General features: G+C 43.1%; 1 protein-coding gene across 10 annotated transcripts in view; it reads left to right on the top strand.

The window, feature by feature from the left end:
- Positions 1–15,159, top strand: part of PUM1 (pumilio RNA-binding family member 1) — a 122,276-nt gene extending 107,117 nt beyond the window's left edge. For all 10 annotated transcript variants that reach the window (XM_012642311.1, XM_012642312.1, XM_012642309.1 and 7 more), the window contains 5 exons: positions 2,037–2,174; positions 4,495–4,620; positions 5,425–5,546; positions 9,969–10,161; positions 13,337–15,159. In XM_012642311.1, coding sequence (XP_012497765.1) covers positions 2,037–2,174; positions 4,495–4,620; positions 5,425–5,546; positions 9,969–10,161; positions 13,337–13,468 — 711 coding nt within the window. In that variant the 3' untranslated portion in view covers positions 13,469–15,159. The remainder of the gene's footprint in view (positions 1–2,036; positions 2,175–4,494; positions 4,621–5,424; positions 5,547–9,968; positions 10,162–13,336) is intronic.
- The last annotated feature ends 3,984 nt before the right edge of the window (positions 15,160–19,143 follow it).

Raw genomic sequence — 19,143 nt, 5'->3', positions numbered from 1 at the left:
CATTACTATTTTAAAGTGACTTGTGGTCTTCTAACATAAATACAGAGTCAGCACAGTGGAGCTAATATACAGAAATTGGAGACAGCAAGCATCCATGGTGCAGGCATTTAACTTTAAGATACCCAAGACCCGAGGCAGTGAGTTTTTGGGAAAGGGCTCTGGTCAGAATCCCAGTGTTTCTCCTTATGTATTCCCTGTCATCTTCACCCATTTCCTGCACACACACAAACCCTCAGTTTCTGGCTATTCGTCGAGGAAAAGAGAATAGATGTTGGAGTCACATCCTGGGCTAGAATCCTGATTCTGTCAGTTTCTATCTGTAGTTTTAAACATGTGATTAATCCCTCTTAGTCTCAGTTTCTTCCTGTGTATGAGTAGAGGCAGTGTACAGGAAAATATATAGTTAACAGTTCTGTTTACTGACACACTGATTTACTGTACGGTGGAGACAGATTGCTTGGATTTGAATCTACCTCTGTAACTTTGAAAAAGTCTTGGTTTCCCTGTCTATAACAGTTTTCCCACTCCTTAGGATTGTTAGGAGAATTCAGTGAATTAAAACATGTTAAACACTTTAGAGGTATGCCTTACTTAGGGTAAATGCTAGGTTTTTTGTTTTTGTTTTTGTTGTTTTTAATTTTGGGAGACAGAATCTCACTCTGTTGCCCTGGGTAGAGTACAGTGGCATCATCATAGCTCATTGCAACCTCAAACCTCTGGGCTCAAGCAGTCTTCCTGCCTCAGCCCTCCTGAGTACCTGGGACTACAGGTGTGCACCATGATGCCTGGTCAAGTTTTTTTTTTTTTTTTTTAGTAGAGATGGGGTCTCGCTCTTGCTCAGGCTGGTCTTGAACTCCTGAGCTCAAGCAAATCCTCCTGCCTCATCCTCCCACAGTGCTAGGATTACAGGAATGAGCCACCGCACTTGGCCTAAACTCTAGATAAACTACTATCATTATTAATAATACATACCTCACAGGGTTGTCATAACAAAAACATGAATTGTATGTGAAATTCTTTAATGCAGTGTACAGATAGTATCCAATATAATTATTTTTACTTTACAATGATTCGAAAGCAATACACCTTCAGTAGAGACTATACTTTGAATTTTGCATTTTGATCTTTCATTTTTTTGTTATAAATTTTTTTATTATAAGATAGGCCATGTGTTAGATGATTTTTTCCAACTGTAGGCTAATATACATGTTCTGAGCACAGTAAGGTAGGCTAGGTTAAGCTGTGATTTTTGATAGGTGTATTAAATGCATTTTTGACTTACAATATTTTCAACTCACAGTGGGTTTATTGGGATGTAAGCTCATCGTAAATTAAGGAGCATCTATACTCGATAATATGCTCCTTTCTATTATATTTGAAGATGTCTATAATTTTTTTTTTTTTTTTAAGACAGTCTCACTGTGTTGCCCGGGCTAGAGTGAGTGCCGTGGCGTCATCCTAGCTCACAGCAACCTCAGACTCCTGGGCTCAAGCGATCCTCCTACCTTAGCTTCCCGAGTAGCTGGGACTACAGGCATGCACCACCATGCCCGGCTAATTTTTTTTTTCTATGTATTATTTTTTAGTTGTCCAATTAATTTCTTTCTATTTTTAGTAGAGACGGGGTCTCGTTCTTGCTCAGGCTGGTTTCGAACTCCTGAGCTCAAACAGTCCGCCCGCCTCGGCCTCCCAGAGAGCTAGGATTACAGGCGTGAGCCACCGCGCCCAGCCTGATGTCTATAATTTTTTAAAGCTCCAAGAGGTCTTTTACAAGTTAGAGATCATTTTGGGTAGTGCTTACTGTTACGGTAAAATGTTGTAAATTTTACTGTATAGCATTAATAAATTGCTAATGCATGAAAAGACTAAAGTCCTCACTTGTTGCCACATTGTCATTGTGCCACAGTCACATTGTTCCACTTTCATTATCACAGATTCGCTGTTTGGTGCTTTTGTGTTTGGTAAGGAGAACATCGACTGTCCAGGTGTTTGCTTGCTGTGATTCTGGTGGTGCTTTCTTCCTTTGTTTCCCATAGAACGAGATGGTTCGGGAACTAGATGGCCACGTCTTGAAGTGTGTGAAAGACCAAAATGGCAATCACGTGGTTCAGAAATGTATTGAATGTGTACAGCCTCAGTCTTTGCAGTTTATCATCGATGCATTTAAAGGGCAGGTAAGTGACTTGGGAAAGAAATAATGGAAACGAATTGATGATTGTTTCCTTTGTGAGGAGAGTACAGAGTAAGATTTGTGGCATGTTCTCAACATGCTCAACATATTTTAGACTGCAGTAAAAAGCAATCCTCTATAGTGGTGTCAGGTACCTAGCTGTGTTGCCAAGTCTCTTCCCTTAACCACCCATGGGCCTTCTCTCCATCATTAATGCAGATATCTGCTCACGTTGACATGAAACACTGTCAGTCACAGTTGTTAAGATGAAATCTCATATTTGAAGAATAAATTTTTCCCATGGTTAAGTACTATTTATTCTGATAATTTAAGGTTTTTATCACTTCTTAAAATTCAGGTCTTTCACAGGTCATGTGTGAATATACTTTTAAAATAACAAGTTACTTTTTGCTTAATTTTTTTGGAGGGGATGCGGGTTGGGTTAGTTTGAACTGTGTTAAATGGCCACATAACCAGAGATAGCTTCTGATTTCTCCTGTTTACGTGTATGTCCCAAAGTCTTTTCTTAGCTACGGTTTCCAAGCAGAGTTGTTACTTTTATATGCCTTGGTTTTTCCAGAATTTCCTCTGAATTGGCTATAGTTTTTAATTTCTTTTGTTACAGAAACAGTGCCCTCACACCTTCCTAAATTGGGTGAGACAGGAGATTAAAACATACCCCCCTTTTTGGGTGTCTGAAATTGGGTCTTTTTTTTTTTTAGAAAGGGAGAAAAATGGGAAAAAGCAGTAGATTTTCAGGTGTTAGTTATGTGTACTGCTAAGCCTAGATTAAAATGTGTGATTTAGAGTTCCTTAAGTTTTGCTATTTCCTCAATTACCAAAATGGTTATGTGGATTACATACAGCATCCCAGCTGGTTATTGGGAGTTTCTGAGTTAATTTAAAAAGGGTAGGTCTATTCACTTTAAAATTAAGGTATTACATTTATGGAAATACATAACTAAAAAACAATTAAGCCACCGAGAGAGAATATTTTCAAGGTGAAACTGTCAAAGAATTGATAGCTAGAATATATAAAGAGCCTCTGTAATCAAAAAGAACAATACAACATGATGCAAAAATGGGACCAAAAGCACAAATTGACATTTCAGAAGAGAAACACAAATTGCCAGTAGACATTTGAAAAAAAATACTGAATTCCATTAGTATCAAGGAAAATGCAAAACGAAGCGACAAATGGTAGACCATTTTCTACCCATTGGTTGCCGTGTGCTGGTGAGAATGTGGGGTCTGATACACAGCCATTTTTGAAAATAATTTAGTATTGTCTTTCAGATTTCAACCTTTATATTTTTTGTGATCTAGCCTTCCTATCCTAGATTTATACCTGGCGAAACATCCGTATCTGTATACCATGAGACTTACTTAGACATGTTTAAAACAGCATTATTCCCCTAATAGAAAAAGACTAAGCAATCCAGATGACCATAAGCAGGGGATTGGATTTTTTAAAAAATCTTGTGTACTCAGCCAACAGCTTTCTATACACCTATAAAGAATAAACTACAGAAATCCACAGTATTTCAGGTGAATATTGGAAACATAATGTTGGATGAAATAAGTTGCTCTAGACTATGAGTGTAGCATTTTTATAAAGCTAAACTCAAGTAGAATCATACAGTGTACTGTTTAAGTATACGGTGGTAAACGTAAAGCTACATATATAAAATCATACATAAAGCATTCAGTGTAATGACTGACACGTGGTAAGCATCCAGTAAGTGTCAGCTGTTGTTACTGTTCTTATTATTATTCTTAAGTACAGGTTTGAGGTACATGTCATTCAGCTAGGAAGGGTAGTGTCAAGATGGGATCTAAAGCCTATGTGCTTTTCTGTTGCTCCAAACCCAACAAAAGAGGAAGCTTTTCTTATTGCTGAAAAACACCACAGTTAAATTCAGAACATTTCATTGTTCTGCGTTGTGTTATTGTGGCCATGTGAAAGCATTCAGGATTTGATCCCAGTCTTTCCATTTTCTATTTTTAACCCTATCCTTTGGAGAGGCTGTCAGTTGACACTCTTAACCGTGTTTTTCATGACCTTGACCAATTCCCTCTTCCCTTTTAGGCTTTTTAGAAAAGTCCTTTTCAGCTCTGAATGTATGCACATCTGTGAATTCCCAAAATAGTTGAGCAGTGGTTTATTTACACACACACACATCCCCTTATTATTTGTAGAGAGAATTTAAATGCCATTAAGTTCATTTTGGAAGTTCAGTGGGATAATATATATAAACAATACGGAGGCATTGAAAGTGGCAACTGTCATTTTTGCCTTTCTTTGTTGTATTTGTCTGCCCTAGGTATTTGCTTTGTCCACACATCCTTACGGCTGCCGAGTGATTCAGAGAATCCTGGAGCACTGTCTCCCTGACCAGACACTCCCCATTTTAGAGGAGCTTCACCAGCACACAGAGCAACTTGTACAGGTAGTGGACTTGCCAGTCAGTGAACAACAAACACCTGTGGGCTCATGCAGGCCCAGAGTTGGTGTGTTTGTCAGCATAGATTCCAGAAGAGGTTAATGTGTTTAAAATACCCATTGAATCTTTTGGGCATGATTTCATTCATAGCAGCCTTGTTTATGCTTTATGAATAATGAATAAATCCCTGGCCTTGGAGTCAGAAGATCTGGCTTCCAGAACTGTCATGGATTAGCTATGTCATCTTAGGTAGGCCATTTAATCCCTTTGGGTCTCAGTTGATGACATTGTCAAATGAACTAAGTGGATTTGTTGATTTTTTTCTCCCCTTCCCCCTTTCTGGCTTTGATACTTTCTCTGCTTCTACCACTGATTAAATAATTAGATGTGGCGGTTTTGTTGGTCATAAATGTTTCCAGTTTTTCTCTGTTATAGATAGCTGCAGTGAATCGTTTGTGCATATCTTTGAAAAAAAAATAGCTTTATTTCCATAATGCACTCCCCTTAAATAAAACATGCCTACTTTCTTTGTATTACTTTTTTATAGTAATTTATGAAGAACCCAACTAGGATTTTGGGGTATAAACATATATAGAAATATTCCATTGTTTAGTAATAATAATGTGTTCCTGTTTTGTAATAAGAAATTGTTACTACTTATCCATTTAGAAAATTGTTGTGTGTTCATTAGTGTTCAGATAATCTGTCATGGTGCTAAAAGAAAGATGTGTTAATTAGATGTAAGTTCTTCCATAACCCACAGAATTGGTTTTTGAATAAATTTTGTTTCTATTGTCACTTCTCAAACAGGATCAATATGGAAATTATGTAATCCAACATGTATTGGAGCATGGTCGTCCTGAGGACAAAAGCAAAATTGTAGCGGAAATCCGAGGCAATGTACTTGTATTGAGTCAGCACAAATTTGCAAGGTAGGTCCTTTGAGTTATACGGACTGTTTCCCAGAAGAGAAGATTGAGTAGTATTTCAGCTGTAGAGAGAAAGACTGAATTGTCATTCTTTTCTTTTTTTTAAATGTTTACTATTTTCAAAGTATACATAGCTTGTAAAGTCAAATAGTTCTACTACCAGGTATCAACCATTAGAAGTCCCTTAGTGGGCTTCTTATTCCTCTAGAGTCAGTGACTTTGAAATCTGGGGAATATATTTCCAAAGAATGTAAGTATTGCACTTTGGCAAACTGAATTTTTTATTATTAACTAACTTGTTTGAAATGATGAGGTGTTACTTACTCAGGTTCCTTTTTGGTGCCCAGAAGAGAGGCGGTTTATCATATCTATAATAGGCCTTCACATTCTTAGAATCTCTTTCCCAGTCTTCATATTGTGTTAAGCTCAAGGATGAAATGCACTAGTTATTCCCATGTTGTGGTAGGTATGTTAGATAACTTATAAGTAGCAGAGGTTGGAGAAGAAGTTGATGGCCCTTCCATTGGGTTAGTGATATTGTCCATTGTCCTCTAAGAGAAGATTCTGTATATCCTACTGCCCACACAACATATAGTACTTCCTATTTTTGGAATATTTTCCCCCTATCTTTTAGAATAAATTTCAAGGCAGGTAGGACTCATACAACCTTGATGTTTTTTTTAATTGTTCATTTTTAATTTGTGAAATCTTATAACATTGCAGCATAGAAAACAAAGAAAAGAAATAAAAGTACCTGTAGATCCAGTATCTTAATAGCCTAACCACATCAGGGTCATCTCTTAAGATCTTATATTGTTGGTTTTTTTTTTTTTTTGTGACCAGTTGCTAGGACCAGGGAAGCAGGATCAGAATCTCTTGGGTTTCTTCCTTGGGTCACTATCCTGTTTACTTTTCGTTCAGAGTATTTAATTTCTCCCTTGGATGCAGCATGAGTTTTAATTAATATTATGACAGATTTGTGATCTGGTAATGCCCGTGGGTTCCATTGATAACCTATAAGGTGTGGACAAAAATACAAGAACTACCTGGAGGCACTTGAGGGTACCCAAAAAGCAGGTGGATACCAGAGAGGCAGGAGGTTGATATTTAGAGAAAGGGAATTACACTAGGGAAATTATCTATTTTTAATGGCTTTTAGCTTGTGGGCACTTCCCAGTCTGCTCCATACTGGGCAGCTAAAACTGGGATAGAAAGTAAGGTTGAGGCAGTAGGATCACTTGAGGTCAGGAGTTCAAGACCAGCCTGGGCAACAAAGTGAGACCCCATCTCTACAAAAAAATAAAAAATTAGCTAGGCATGGTGGTGTGTGCCTGACCTTCCAGCTACTTTGAAGATTGAGGCAGGAGGATCGCTTGAGCCCGGGGAGTTTGAGGTTACAGTGAGCTATGATCGCGCCACTGCACCCCAGCCTGGGCAACACGCAAGATCCTGTCTCTAAAAGAAAAGAAGAAAGTCCTCAGTGTTCCCAGAGGGCAGAGTTTAGGGCAACCATGACTGAGAGAAATCCTGGAAAAGAAGCGGGGAGATCTCCTTTTAAACCTCCAAATGTCTGGCCAACCCCTGAACCACATTTACATGGGGCAAACTCAGAGAACCTGACTAAGGCTAAAAGAATTGAACTGAGATTTCATCTGCTGCCCATTGCATGGAAGAAGTTTGCAGTTTGACTACAGCCAAGTTAACCACAATAAAACGGGGTGGGGAGTACTTCTCTTTGGAGAGACATAACAGAAGTGTGAGTTTCTGCAGTATCTTCATGATGTCTGGATAACAGGAAAATGTGACCTGTACTCAGGAAAAAAAGAAATAAAAATCAATGAGTAGTTCTGAGATGACCCAGATGTTGGAATTAGTAGAGGATTATAAAGCAGCTATTTTAATATACTCAAGAATATAAAGGAAAATAGCTTGTAGTGAGTGAAAAAATAGATGTTAGAGAATTATAAACGTTAGTATTAAAAAATGGAAATTTTAGGATAGAAAAATAAAACATCTGAAATAAAATTCACTATATGGACTTAATAGCAGATTAGAGATGACAGAAGAAAGAGCCAATGACCTTGAAACTAGATCAATAGAAATAAACCAATAAAATAGATCAGTGGCTTTCAGACATTTTTGCTGGTGACCCAGAGTACAAAATAAATTTTTCATTATTGACTTTGTATGCACAGGTATGTACACACACACACACACACACACACACACACAGACAGACAGACACATACCCCTACCCCTGAAACAGTATTGCCCACGATCAACTCTTGATATTTAGCTATTCTGTTTCATTCAAAAAATAAGAAAGCCGATCATAAATCACTATATTGATTTCATCACCCACAAATGGGTTGGGAACCAGTTTCAGAAACCCTAGAACAAAGACTGAAGAAACTGTGTGGGTTGTGTATTAGGCCTTTGTCCAATTGGGATCCTCTAGCTGATCTACCTGCTTGCTTGCTTGGGAGGCAAATCAGTGCTGAGGATCGAGTTCTCCACCCACAAGAATGAGTGTCCTGTCTTACCCCTGTTTAGCAAACAGTCCTATCTAATCCTGACCACTTTGTAGGGGAGGCTGGGCCAAAGTAGATTGAGGTACAACTCAGCTGAGCAGTGCTGAAAAGTGATGCATTCTCTGCCTGAGCATTTGGAGATGGTGATTAGCTTCATGCTCTCTGAACCGGCTCAGCAATATCTTAAACTCCCATTTCTGCTAAGGAAGAAGCCAGTGGCTCCTAGGAGATTTGTTTCCACAGTGCCACACCATTACCCTGTGCTTAAATTACATAGTACTCTGGAAGCAAAGTGGGAAGAAATGTTTTCCCATATTGCTATATCAGAGGGGAGAAGCTATTGTCTTAATTAGACTTGATAAATTCACGTACTAGATTTTATATACAACATGTATCAATCTTAAGGAAGATTGAAGAAATGTCTGGTAGGGTGGCAGTTCTTAAATATTTTAGCCTGAGAATTTTGTGTTGTTTTCTAAATAAAAGCATAAGCCCAGTGCGCAAAACCAAATAACACAGAGAGAGTCCTTTCAGAGCTCCATTGAACAATACCTTCTCTTGGTTTGAAAACCTCTGGAATAGGGAATTATTTTGGTGATGGCTATTTGTGATGACTGTTCAAATTTCCAAAGGGCTGGCCTTTGGAAGAAGGAATAAGATACTATCCCTGCCTTCAGGTGCTCCTCAAGTAGGTACACACGTCCTTTTTCAGCCCCAGAAGGCAAAATTAAGATACGTGGGTGGAATTTCAGGAAAGCATATTTTTGCTTCAGAATATAAGGAAGAATGTTTAACAGAGCCCTAGGTAGGTAGGTTGCCCTAGAAAGTAGTTACTTCAAATCATTGGAAATTTCTAAGCAGAGGTCGAATGGCCGTTTTCCAGGATTGTCATAAAGGTTATTCTGCATTAGCTAGATTTAGACTCTCAAGTTCCTTTTCTGCTTTAGGGTTCTGTGATCCAGAGCAGCTCTTTTCCCAGTCATGAACTCTTTGCAGAGTCTCAGCCACCCATCCACCCACGAGATGTTCTCTCTGCCAGGTAGTAGGCTTGGCTCCAACAATACGAATACAAATGACATACATTGTTCTTTGACACCACACAGCCGCACTCCCACAGAGTCACGGATGCAAGGTAGTGTTGTCTTTTAACACCAAACATCAATGAGTAGCCACTCTTAGACGGCAAACACCCGCTAGCATGGAGGCACATAATTTAATCAGCCTCTGCAGTCCCTGTGGACTGTAGGGAAAAAGCAAAACCCCCCCTCTGACTTAATGGAATCACATTCCTTTTTTCCTTTCCCAAGGTGATAATATTTGTGAAGTATGTGGAAATGCTGATAGGCCTTAGGGTTCTTCCTATTCTTATACTCCTAAGAGGCAGCGTGTAGTAGTTGACAAGCGCTGTGGTCTTGGGCTTAACTAAGTCTGTAGAGCCTCTGGTAAGTGCTAAGCTCTATGCTTGGCCATGGGGAGATAGGCATGGGTGAGATTTGTTCCTGGGTTCAGTAAGCTCACAGAGATGAGGAAGGAATTTATAGATTTTGTTAAAATAATACCCATTAACCAACTGGGCTATTAACCAGTTGGGCTGTTAACCAGTCCTATGAAGCTTGTGTTTAAGTCTCTTCACTTACCCAGGCTTGTTAACCTTCACCTGTTGTAGGGTTGTGTCCCACATCCTTGGAAACCTAATCTCAGATACGATCTACAGTCGCATACCTCAGATAGCACAGGTGGAGAGTCTTACAGAGCCAAACAGTCGACAAATTAATTTTCCACAAATGTTCGCTGTCTCTTGCTGCTGATCCTGAGGTCAGGGCAGAGGCTAGGCAAGCACAGCTTACCAGGGGACCCTCTTCTGAGAGTTGGCTCAGATTTGTTTTTATTACAGCAATGTCGTGGAGAAGTGTGTCACTCACGCCTCACGTACAGAGCGCGCAATGCTCATCGATGAGGTATGCACCATGAACGACGGTCCCCACAGTGCCTTATACACCATGATGAAGGACCAGTATGCCAACTATGTGGTCCAGAAGATGATTGACGTGGCAGAGCCAGGCCAGCGGAAGATTGTCATGCATAAGGTAGGCGGGGCTGGACAGGATCTGAATCAGAGAAAGTGTGCAAAACACAGAGGAGGGTGGTGGTCACCTTGCTTTTTTAGGAGTTTGTCAATGGACTCTGTCCTATGCTATGTTCCAGTTTCCCTTTATGTGGAGTCACCATTGTCCCCACATTTGCCTCCCCTCCCCTATCAATAACGCACTGGCATGGTTTTCGCGACATATTTTCCTCACTGATCTCTAAAGGATCAGCATATCGTCCAACAAATCAAGCTTTTTGCCTTATTTACTTTTCTCCCTCCTCCCTCTTGTTCTTTTCACCAACATTTACTGAACAAGAGCCTGCGCAGTGCAGAGCATGACTGGGCACATGGACCTGTAGCCCACTCTGTGCCAGACACCAGCAGCACAGCGATGATGAAGGCCTGATCCTGCCCACAGTGCGCAGTTTGGTGGGGAAGATCAGGGAAGGCAGTGGAGAGCACTGAGAGGGGACCCTCAACCTGCCCAGAGTCCCTGAGGGACAGCTTTGCGGGAAAAGACAAGGTTAAAGAGGAGTTAGGGCAAAGGGGACAGAACCCACCTGAAGAGGCCCACGGCTTCAGGAGTAGTCACAGAGCGAGTCCAGCCAGCACTGCACAGACCACAGAGCCCAGGAAGCAAAACAAGCCCACAGGCAGGGTGTGCTGCAGCTGTGTTTGTGCTAGGCAGTGCCACGAGCCTCGAGGTGCTTCTTACCTGAACCTTCAGCTTTTGGGCCCTGAGCTCACTCAGCCCTTCTCCCTTGAGGGGTTGGTCGGCCACTGTCTGGCAGTGATGACCCACTTGCCCTCACTGAGAACAAAGTTCGATAATGAGAATCTTTGTTATGGACTCAAGTTCTGAGCCAGACAAGACACCACCCCCTCTGATTCATACTAAACCAAACCACTGCACTGGCATTGGTGATGGCAGTTGAAGGCTGGGGGAGTCCAAAGTCCTTAAAGTTTTGAGTTTCATAGATATGTAGGTCCAGATGCTGGTGGGCACAGGGAATGTTGGAGATATGCAGGAGTTAAAACTCATCCATCCATCCATTCATTCATCAAATACTAAACGTATATTCTGTAGCAGCTGCTCCTCTCAGCGGGGTTGTGTTGGTGAACATGGCAGTATTGTGCACAAATGGTTACATTTGCTGGGGAGTATGGGGGGGCATGCAAGAATGTGGCAGGGTACCTCTGGTAACATGGGGTACAGAGAATGCTCCCAAGGGAATGCCATTTGAATAGAGCGTTGAGCCTTTCCAGGAGAGGGACCACAGTGTATAAAGACTTGGACGCAGGAGACAAGACTCCATATTTGAAGAAGGTAAAAGCAGGTTCAGTAGGGCAGGAGCGTGGTTACAAAAGCACGTTTCCATTTCACATAGTTGTCCTGGCTGAGAGTGGACAATCATCACGGAGGAGGGGAGGCTGTTAAAATAGTGAAGCCAGCACACAATGATGGAAGAGAAGTGGGCAGAGCGGGCAGCTGGAATCAGCAGGGTGTGGCAATTCGTTGAGGGAGGGAGTTGAAGGAGGAAGAGTTCTCAGAGTCTCTCTCGGTTTTTCAGCTCTTTTATCACTTGGTGTTGTCCTTTTCAGCAACAGGGAACATTGGGAGAGGAGCAGGCTTCACGAACTCTCATTAAATCAGATAAAAATTGGAGCTCAGCAGTATTTTTTGTGTGTATATGTGTGGCTTATTAGGTTTTTTTATTTTACGTTGTTGAGTCTGGAAGAGAATTAAGTGCCTGGATCATCAGCCAGCCAGTCCCAAAGGAATGAATTGGATTTCACTTTATTTTTTAGGAGAGCTACCAAAAGCAAGGGGATCCTGAACCTCAGGTTCTACTGATAAAAACATTTTGCCAGGTGCCTGGTCCTTACTGCAGCTCAAATGAAAAGTGTAGAATTATTGCATTCTTTTTTACAGATGAGTTTAAGGAAGGTCAGGCAAGTTATCTGGTTCACACAGCTCAGAATTAGAACCAAGGACTATTCATTACATCAGTTCTCATGTAGGCTCTTAGGTGGGAACGTAATATCCCGTACGGGTCTGTGTCCTGTGTGGGATGCATAAATGATTTCTGGATCTGTTGACCCTTACTTGCTTTAAGCTTATAGCTACACAGACAAAAATTATTGCTCTCATGGAGCTCTCAATCTAGAGAGTATATGTTCATCTACCCTGGCACATTTGTCCAGTGTATTTGAGTATGCAAGTGTAAGTCTGGATGGGGAAACAGGTTGGTAAACCGTGGTCCTTTACTATCTGTGTGGAAAGATTGATAGTTGAGCAAAACATTGCAGACACAGTTGATGTATGTAGAATGCTCAATGAGCTCACAGAAGAGGAAAGGGGCTTCTGGAAAGGAAGCACCTCTTTGAGTTGTCTGGGATGCACAGGAGTTCATGACTCGAGTCAGCCCAGGCAGGGGAGAGTGGAAGAGAATGCTCGTAGAGGTGAGCCGGAGCTTAGGTTGGCGGGCGTGAGGGATGAGACAGGTAGACGTGCCATGAGAGCATGGTAAAGGGAAACACAGTTTCTGGAGGAGCCAGACAGTTTGGGCTCAAACACCTGTACTATGCCTTATTAGCCATTGGACCTTGGCTGAGTGACATAACTACTCCGTGCCTTCCTTTTTTCATTAATAAAATAGGGATAATCACACCCGGCTCATAATGTTCATCATGTTTATTGTTCTCATTATTAGCTTTCTGTGATCCACTGTGACCTGGGGGAGGCAGGGTTAGGTGATGGGCTTAGGATTCATGGTGCCCAGAAATAAGCTCCCTCCCCCCCCCCGCTCAGGAGAGCCTAGGTGTTGTGTGTGGGCCAGAGGGACCTGTGTGGGTGCTTACAGGGAGACGCTGTGCCATTGGCAGGTGGCGGGCAGTGCGTTTTGTCAGGTAGGATACACTTTTTCCATGTGCTGTCCTGGGAGTGGCCTGTTGCTGCCCAGCCTCCAGAGCCCTCAGGTCCTGTGTCAGCACTCAGAATAGGAGCTACTCTTTGCACCTGATGGGTCGATAAAGTGCTAGAATCCCGGGGACTTGGCCGAACCAGTTGAAAGGGATTGCTCTGGGGGGTGTGTGTGTGTGTGACGCAGTGTCTGCGAGCCTGCCCAAGTCTCTTCTCAGGCCAGCGTAACACAGACTGTCCTTCTCCCCAGATCCGGCCCCACATCGCGACTCTGCGCAAGTACACCTATGGCAAGCACATTCTGGCCAAGCTGGAGAAATACTACATGAAGAATGGCGTTGACTTAGGGCCTATCTGTGGCCCCCCTAATGGTATTATCTGAGGCAGTGCCACCCTGTTCCTTCATTCCCGCTGACCTCACTGGCCCACTGGCAGATCCAACCAGCAACCAGAAATGTTCTAGCGTAGAATCTGAAATGGGCAGATGGTTGCTCCAGGATTACTCCCTCCTCCAAAAACGGAATCAAATCCATGAGTGGAAAAGCCTTTGTAAATTTAATTTTATTACACATAACATGTACTAATTATTTTTTTTAATTGACTAATTGCCCTGCTGTTTTACTGGTGTATAGGATACTTGTACATAGGTAACCAATGTACATGGGAGGCCACATATTTTGTTCCATGTTGTATCTATATTCCACGTGTGGAAACTTTCAGGGTGGTTGGTTTAACAAAAAAATTTAAAAAATTTTAAAAAGAAGGTTTTTAACTCATTTGCCTGGCCGGCAAGTTTTGCAAATAGCTCTTCCCCACCTCCTCATTTTAGTAAAAAACAAAAACAAAAAAAACCTGAGAAATTTGAATTTTAGTTAAATGACCCCAAACTGGCATTTAACGCTGTTTATATAAATATATATATATAATGAAAAATGTTTCAGAGTTGCTAAAGCTTCAGTTTATGACATTAAGTTTATGAAACTTCTAAAAATTGCTTTTTTGGGAGATTGTATTCTGCTGAAGAAGATAGTGCAGTGTTTTGTGAGGAGGAGATGTGAGCACCCAGAATGTGTTTCAAGGCTGGGCGGGTGTGATTGTTTACTGCCTACTGGATTTTTTTCTATTAACATTGAAAGGCAAAATCTGATTATTTAGCATGAGAAAAAAAATCCAACTCTGCTTTTGGTCTTGCTTCTATAAATATATAGTGTATACTTGGTGTAGACTTTGCATATATACAAATTTGTAGTATTTTCTTGTTTTGATGTCTAATCTGTATCTATAATGTACCCTAGTAGTCGAACATACTTTTGATTGTACAATTGTACATTTGTATACCTGTAATGTAAATGTGGAGAAGTTTGAATCAACATAAACACGTTTTTTGGTAAGAAAAGAGAATTAGCCAGCCCTGTGCATTCAGTGTATATTCTCACCTTTTATGGTCGTAGCATATAGTGTTGTATATTGTAAATTGTAATTTCAACCAGAAGTAAATTTTTTTCTTTTGAAGGAATAAATGTTCTTTATACAGCCTAGTTAATGTTTAAAAAGAAAAAAATAGCTTGGTTTTATTTGTCATCTAGTCAGAGTATAGCGAGATTCTTTCTAAATGTTATATTCAAGATTCGGTTCAAACTAGTGTTTTTTTTTTTTAATCCTAAAAAAGTAATGTTTTGCTTATTTTGTGACAGTCAAAAGGACGTGCAAAAGTTCAGCCCTGCCCGAGCTTTCCTTACAATCAGAGCCCCTCACCTGTAAAGTGTGAATTGCCCTTCCTTTTTGTACAGAAGATGAACTGTATTTTGCATTTTGTCTACTTGTAAGTGAATGTAACATACTGTCAATTTTCTTTGTTTGAATATAGAATTGTAACACTACACGGTGTACATTTCCAGAGCCTTGTGTATATTTCCAATGAACTTTTTTGCAAGCACACTTGTAACCATATGTGTATAATTAACAAACCTGTGTATGCTTATGCCTGGGCAACTATTTTTTGTAACTCTTGTGTAGATTGTCTCTAAACAATGTGTGATCTTTATTTTGAAAAATACAGAACTTTGGAATCTGCCTTTGTGCTTTAATACCCTGCCCTTCCCCATTAGAGTGTCCCTGGGCAGCCCTGTCCTTGCTCGTGCCCCTTTCTTCCTGCTGTTTGTTGTGCGAGAGGAAGAAACTTGGAATAGTGCAGGGGCGTCAAACTGATGGCTCTTAAGCCCAGTTTGACTCCGAGATGTTGGGTTCAACCTGCCGAATGCTTTCAGAATCAAAACATTTCACATAAAAATCCAGACTTAAACTTTGAAAAATCAGAATATTCACCCCCTTGGGCCCTGCACCTGTGCACCAGTCCTCTAAAAGCCTGTGCCCTGCAGTCCAGCCTGTTCTTCACAGGTGCTGTTCGTTCATTTGCTTTCACCTTCCTGACCTCTACAGCATTGTGAGCCCTGGGGTTTAGGTTCACATCCTCTGAACTACAGATGTCTTGCATCTACTTTTCCAAGGTGAGGCATCTGGATTATGGCACCGTCTTTCCTCTCTGCTGTCGGGTGCTTCTGTCTGCACCCTGCCAACCCATTCACACGCTGAGGCCGCCCAAGCTGCCCCAGTATCCTAGGTCACCATCGCCTCAGACTCGGGGGCCTCTTCTTGCTCGGAGTACAGGAGGCTGGGGCTCACCACGGCGCCGTTGCCCAGGCTCACCTGCCCTTTACCTCCTCTGCTCCAGGGGCAGCTCTGGCAAAAGCTGCCGCTGCAACTCTGCTCAGTGTTGGAAAGTACAGGGTGGGCCCAACCAGGGAGGCCAGGAGTCCACACCAGCTCAGGATGGTTGCTAAAGGAACTTCCCACAGTCCCTTATGGGTAGGGGTCTGTCACTAGCAGGCCCCGTGGGCCCAGGAATACAGGGAAGAAAAGGAAGCTGAGGAAATGCAGATTTGCCAGTCCAGGAGCTGACCGTGCTCCGGCAGCTGTCATCAAGGTCCTTGCCCAGCATTGTCCCATTGCGGTGGCCATCGTGGCGCTTGCAGAGGTGGCACCCAGCAGGTGTGAACTGCAGCACTGTGTGACTGAGAATCACGGCTCTGGACTCAAACGTGGGTCCCGCCACTCAGTGGATGTCCCTGGGCAAATTCACCTCATCTTTCAGCAAAGTCCGTGCTGGAAATTGATGGAAGGTGGTAGGTAACACATCTGTGTGAAGCGGTTCTCCCATCGGGTCATGAGAAATGGAGTTACCGCTATAAAGGGTTTCACCAGTCCCTTGTGAGGCCTGCTGGAATGCAGCCAGGCTCGGAGGCTCGGGTTTGTTTTTCCTGTCTGCGCACTGTGCCCTGGGAGGAGTGAGAGCCTCAAATGCCTGTTCGAGCCCTCATTTCTCCCGTGAGGTTGGGGTGGTCCATAGAGCTCTGGTAAACGAATGTTAATCAGCAGATGTCGTGCCTGGCACATGTTGGGCACTTAGGCGTTTTCATCGTTCCCTCCTGGCCTGTTTATACTTGTTTGTGCTCTGGGTTTTTTCTCTCTTTTTATTCTTAGTATTTAGTGAAATGTTCTGTGATTTTTAGTGGTAGCAAAGCAAGGAACTAGGTTAGAAATGTGATTACCACCCCTGCCCCCTCTTTGAGGTCTGGGGAGGCTTCTGAGTTGGACAAATTCGGGGTTTTATTTAATCCCAACTGCCTTTTCCCCACCTTAACCTGGATGACCTCTGAGACCCAGTTTCCGTCTCTAAAGTGGGGAGATGGTACTACCTACAACCAGTGTTGGTTGTGAGGAAATTATGTAGCTCCAAACAAATGGTATCTACCAATTTGTCTCTTTAACATCACTCATCCATTGCTGTGCTCTGATTTTGGTGAAGAAAACAGCCCTTGCTCATTATGTAAAGAAATTTACATAATGTCATTTATGGCGAACTGACTCTGTGCCAGCCACCCAAGAGATGGTTTTTGACAACTGTTCTTGCAACAGCCCTACAGAGAATGTGGTTATCCCCATCTCACAGATAGGGAAACTGAGGTTCTGGGTCCTGACACCAGTCTTTGGATCAGACCCGCTCTGGGCAGGCGGCTTTCTGCCCCAGCTCATCATGCCTGGGGCAGACCCCTCCCTCTGCAGGATTGAGCTTCATGGAGCAGACTGGACTCTGGGCTCCGCATGCACCCCCTCATCTGGCCACCACTACTCACTGCTGCCGCATCTCATCTGCCCCACGGACGTGATGTCCCAGGCTGCCAGTGACTGGTACCTGCATTCCTGATCTCTCAGACTCCCTGCAACGTGCGCTCCTCACACGGTTTTTGTATAACCCTTTACCTCGTCACAGTGCTTCACACTTTACAGAGCACTTTCATATTTGTGATTCCTTTGGTCCTTGTGAAAGCCTTAGGCAGTTAAGGTGGGGTAGATGTTTCAGCCCTTTATACGAATGAGTTTGAGACCCAAGCTGCACAGTGAGTCAGTAACTGAGTGAGGATTTTATCTGAGGTTTCCTGAATCTCAGTCCATACCATCCTGCTCTTGCCACCTCCCGCCAGCCCCAGGAATGGCCATCTTCTCTATTTCTGAGGCTCCAAGCGGGGTTGCAGGAGAAGGGTGAGGCTCTGGGGAGCATCCTTTTGAGGGAGGCAGCCCGTGACTCTGTAGTTGCCAGCTGTAGCCACACGAGGGTGCTGCTGCCTCAAGCAAGCATTATGGAGGCCCAAGGGCTCAAAGGTCCAAGGTCAGAGCTGGGGTGGATTTCCCCTGCCCTGAGGAGCTCAGGAGTGGAGTTTGTAGTCCCACCCAGAGACCAGAGGTCTGGCATTTTTCCTGAAACTAAGCTTTTTCCCCCCTCTTCACTCGTCCCCTTGCTCCCCCAGTCCCCAGCGCATAGGACTCGGCCCTCACCTGGACTGGGGTGGGAGGCCGGGGTCACTCTCGGGGCCCCAGCTTTGCCTTGACTCCCTGTGTGACCTCTGGCAAATTACTGACTTCTTGGCCCTTGGTTTCCCAGCCGTCACCTGGAGCCCGGGGCTGGTATGAGGTCACATGGGAGGGCTGAGGGGTGCAGCCCCTGCCTCTGTGAACGCAATCCAGGACTGTCGTCTTGGTGGGTCACATGCCCGGCTGTGCGCCAAGCTTCCCAACTACCCAAACCAAGTCTTTTTGTGACTGACGGCTTCAAATGCCAGCTCCACCTGGCCCTGTGTGGCCTTTGTAAGTCATCTGTTCTCTGATTCCTTCCTCCCTTTCCTCGTCTGTAAAATGGGGATGGTGGTAGCTCTGCTCCACAGGGTACCTTGGAAGCCTCAGCACTGGGCGGGGCATGCAGTAGCCATAGGCAGGAGTTGTTATTGTTGCCTCTGATTTTTTCCTGCTATGTTGGGGCCCTCAGAATTTTTACTAGGGTGAAAGTGGGTGTTTGACAGGAACTGGACAGGGTCTAGTAGGAGGCCTCAAGTAAAATTTCAGAAGGTTGGGGTATCATGTGTTCATCAGAATCTGAGGAGCCTGGGACTCCTTGGTCTGGAACTCCGGCTGATTTTGTGTTCGGAAACTGTGGACCCAGAGCCTTGCTTTTCTAGAGAAATGGGTGCACCTCAGGAAAACAGCTTAGAGTTAGAGTGGCCACAATGGGGAAGTTTTGTTCTAGATGAAATTATTCATCTATTAGTGCATAAAAAAAAAGGATCCCAAATGCCTCAGAAATAACGAGATACATTCTTCGGTTTGGTATATGGAGGCTTCCAGAAGACAGAATGACTCAAAACACCCTCTTTAAAGGAATCTCTACCGCACAGTAATAAAAATTATTTTGAATCTGCTAACCTCTTTGATCTCTTGCCATTTCCATCTGATATCCTCAACATCGACTTCCTTTAAAAATCAGGCCCTCATCTGCCGTAGGCACGGGCTCATGTCTGTAGTCCCAGCACTCTGGGAGGCCGAGGTGGGAGGATCACTTGAGCCCAGGAGTTTGAGACCAGCCTGAGCAAGAGCGAGACCTCGTCTCTACAAAAAATAGAAAAATTAGCTGGGCGTGGTGGCATGCGCCTGTAGTCCCAGCTACTC

Source organism: Propithecus coquereli, unplaced genomic scaffold (genome assembly GCF_000956105.1).
Source record: "Propithecus coquereli isolate 6110/MARCELLA unplaced genomic scaffold, Pcoq_1.0 Scaffold178, whole genome shotgun sequence".
NCBI classification, from domain to species: domain Eukaryota; kingdom Metazoa; phylum Chordata; class Mammalia; order Primates; family Indriidae; genus Propithecus; species Propithecus coquereli.
Note: the sequence above shows the minus strand (reverse complement) of the source record. Positions and strands in the feature narration are given on the sequence as shown.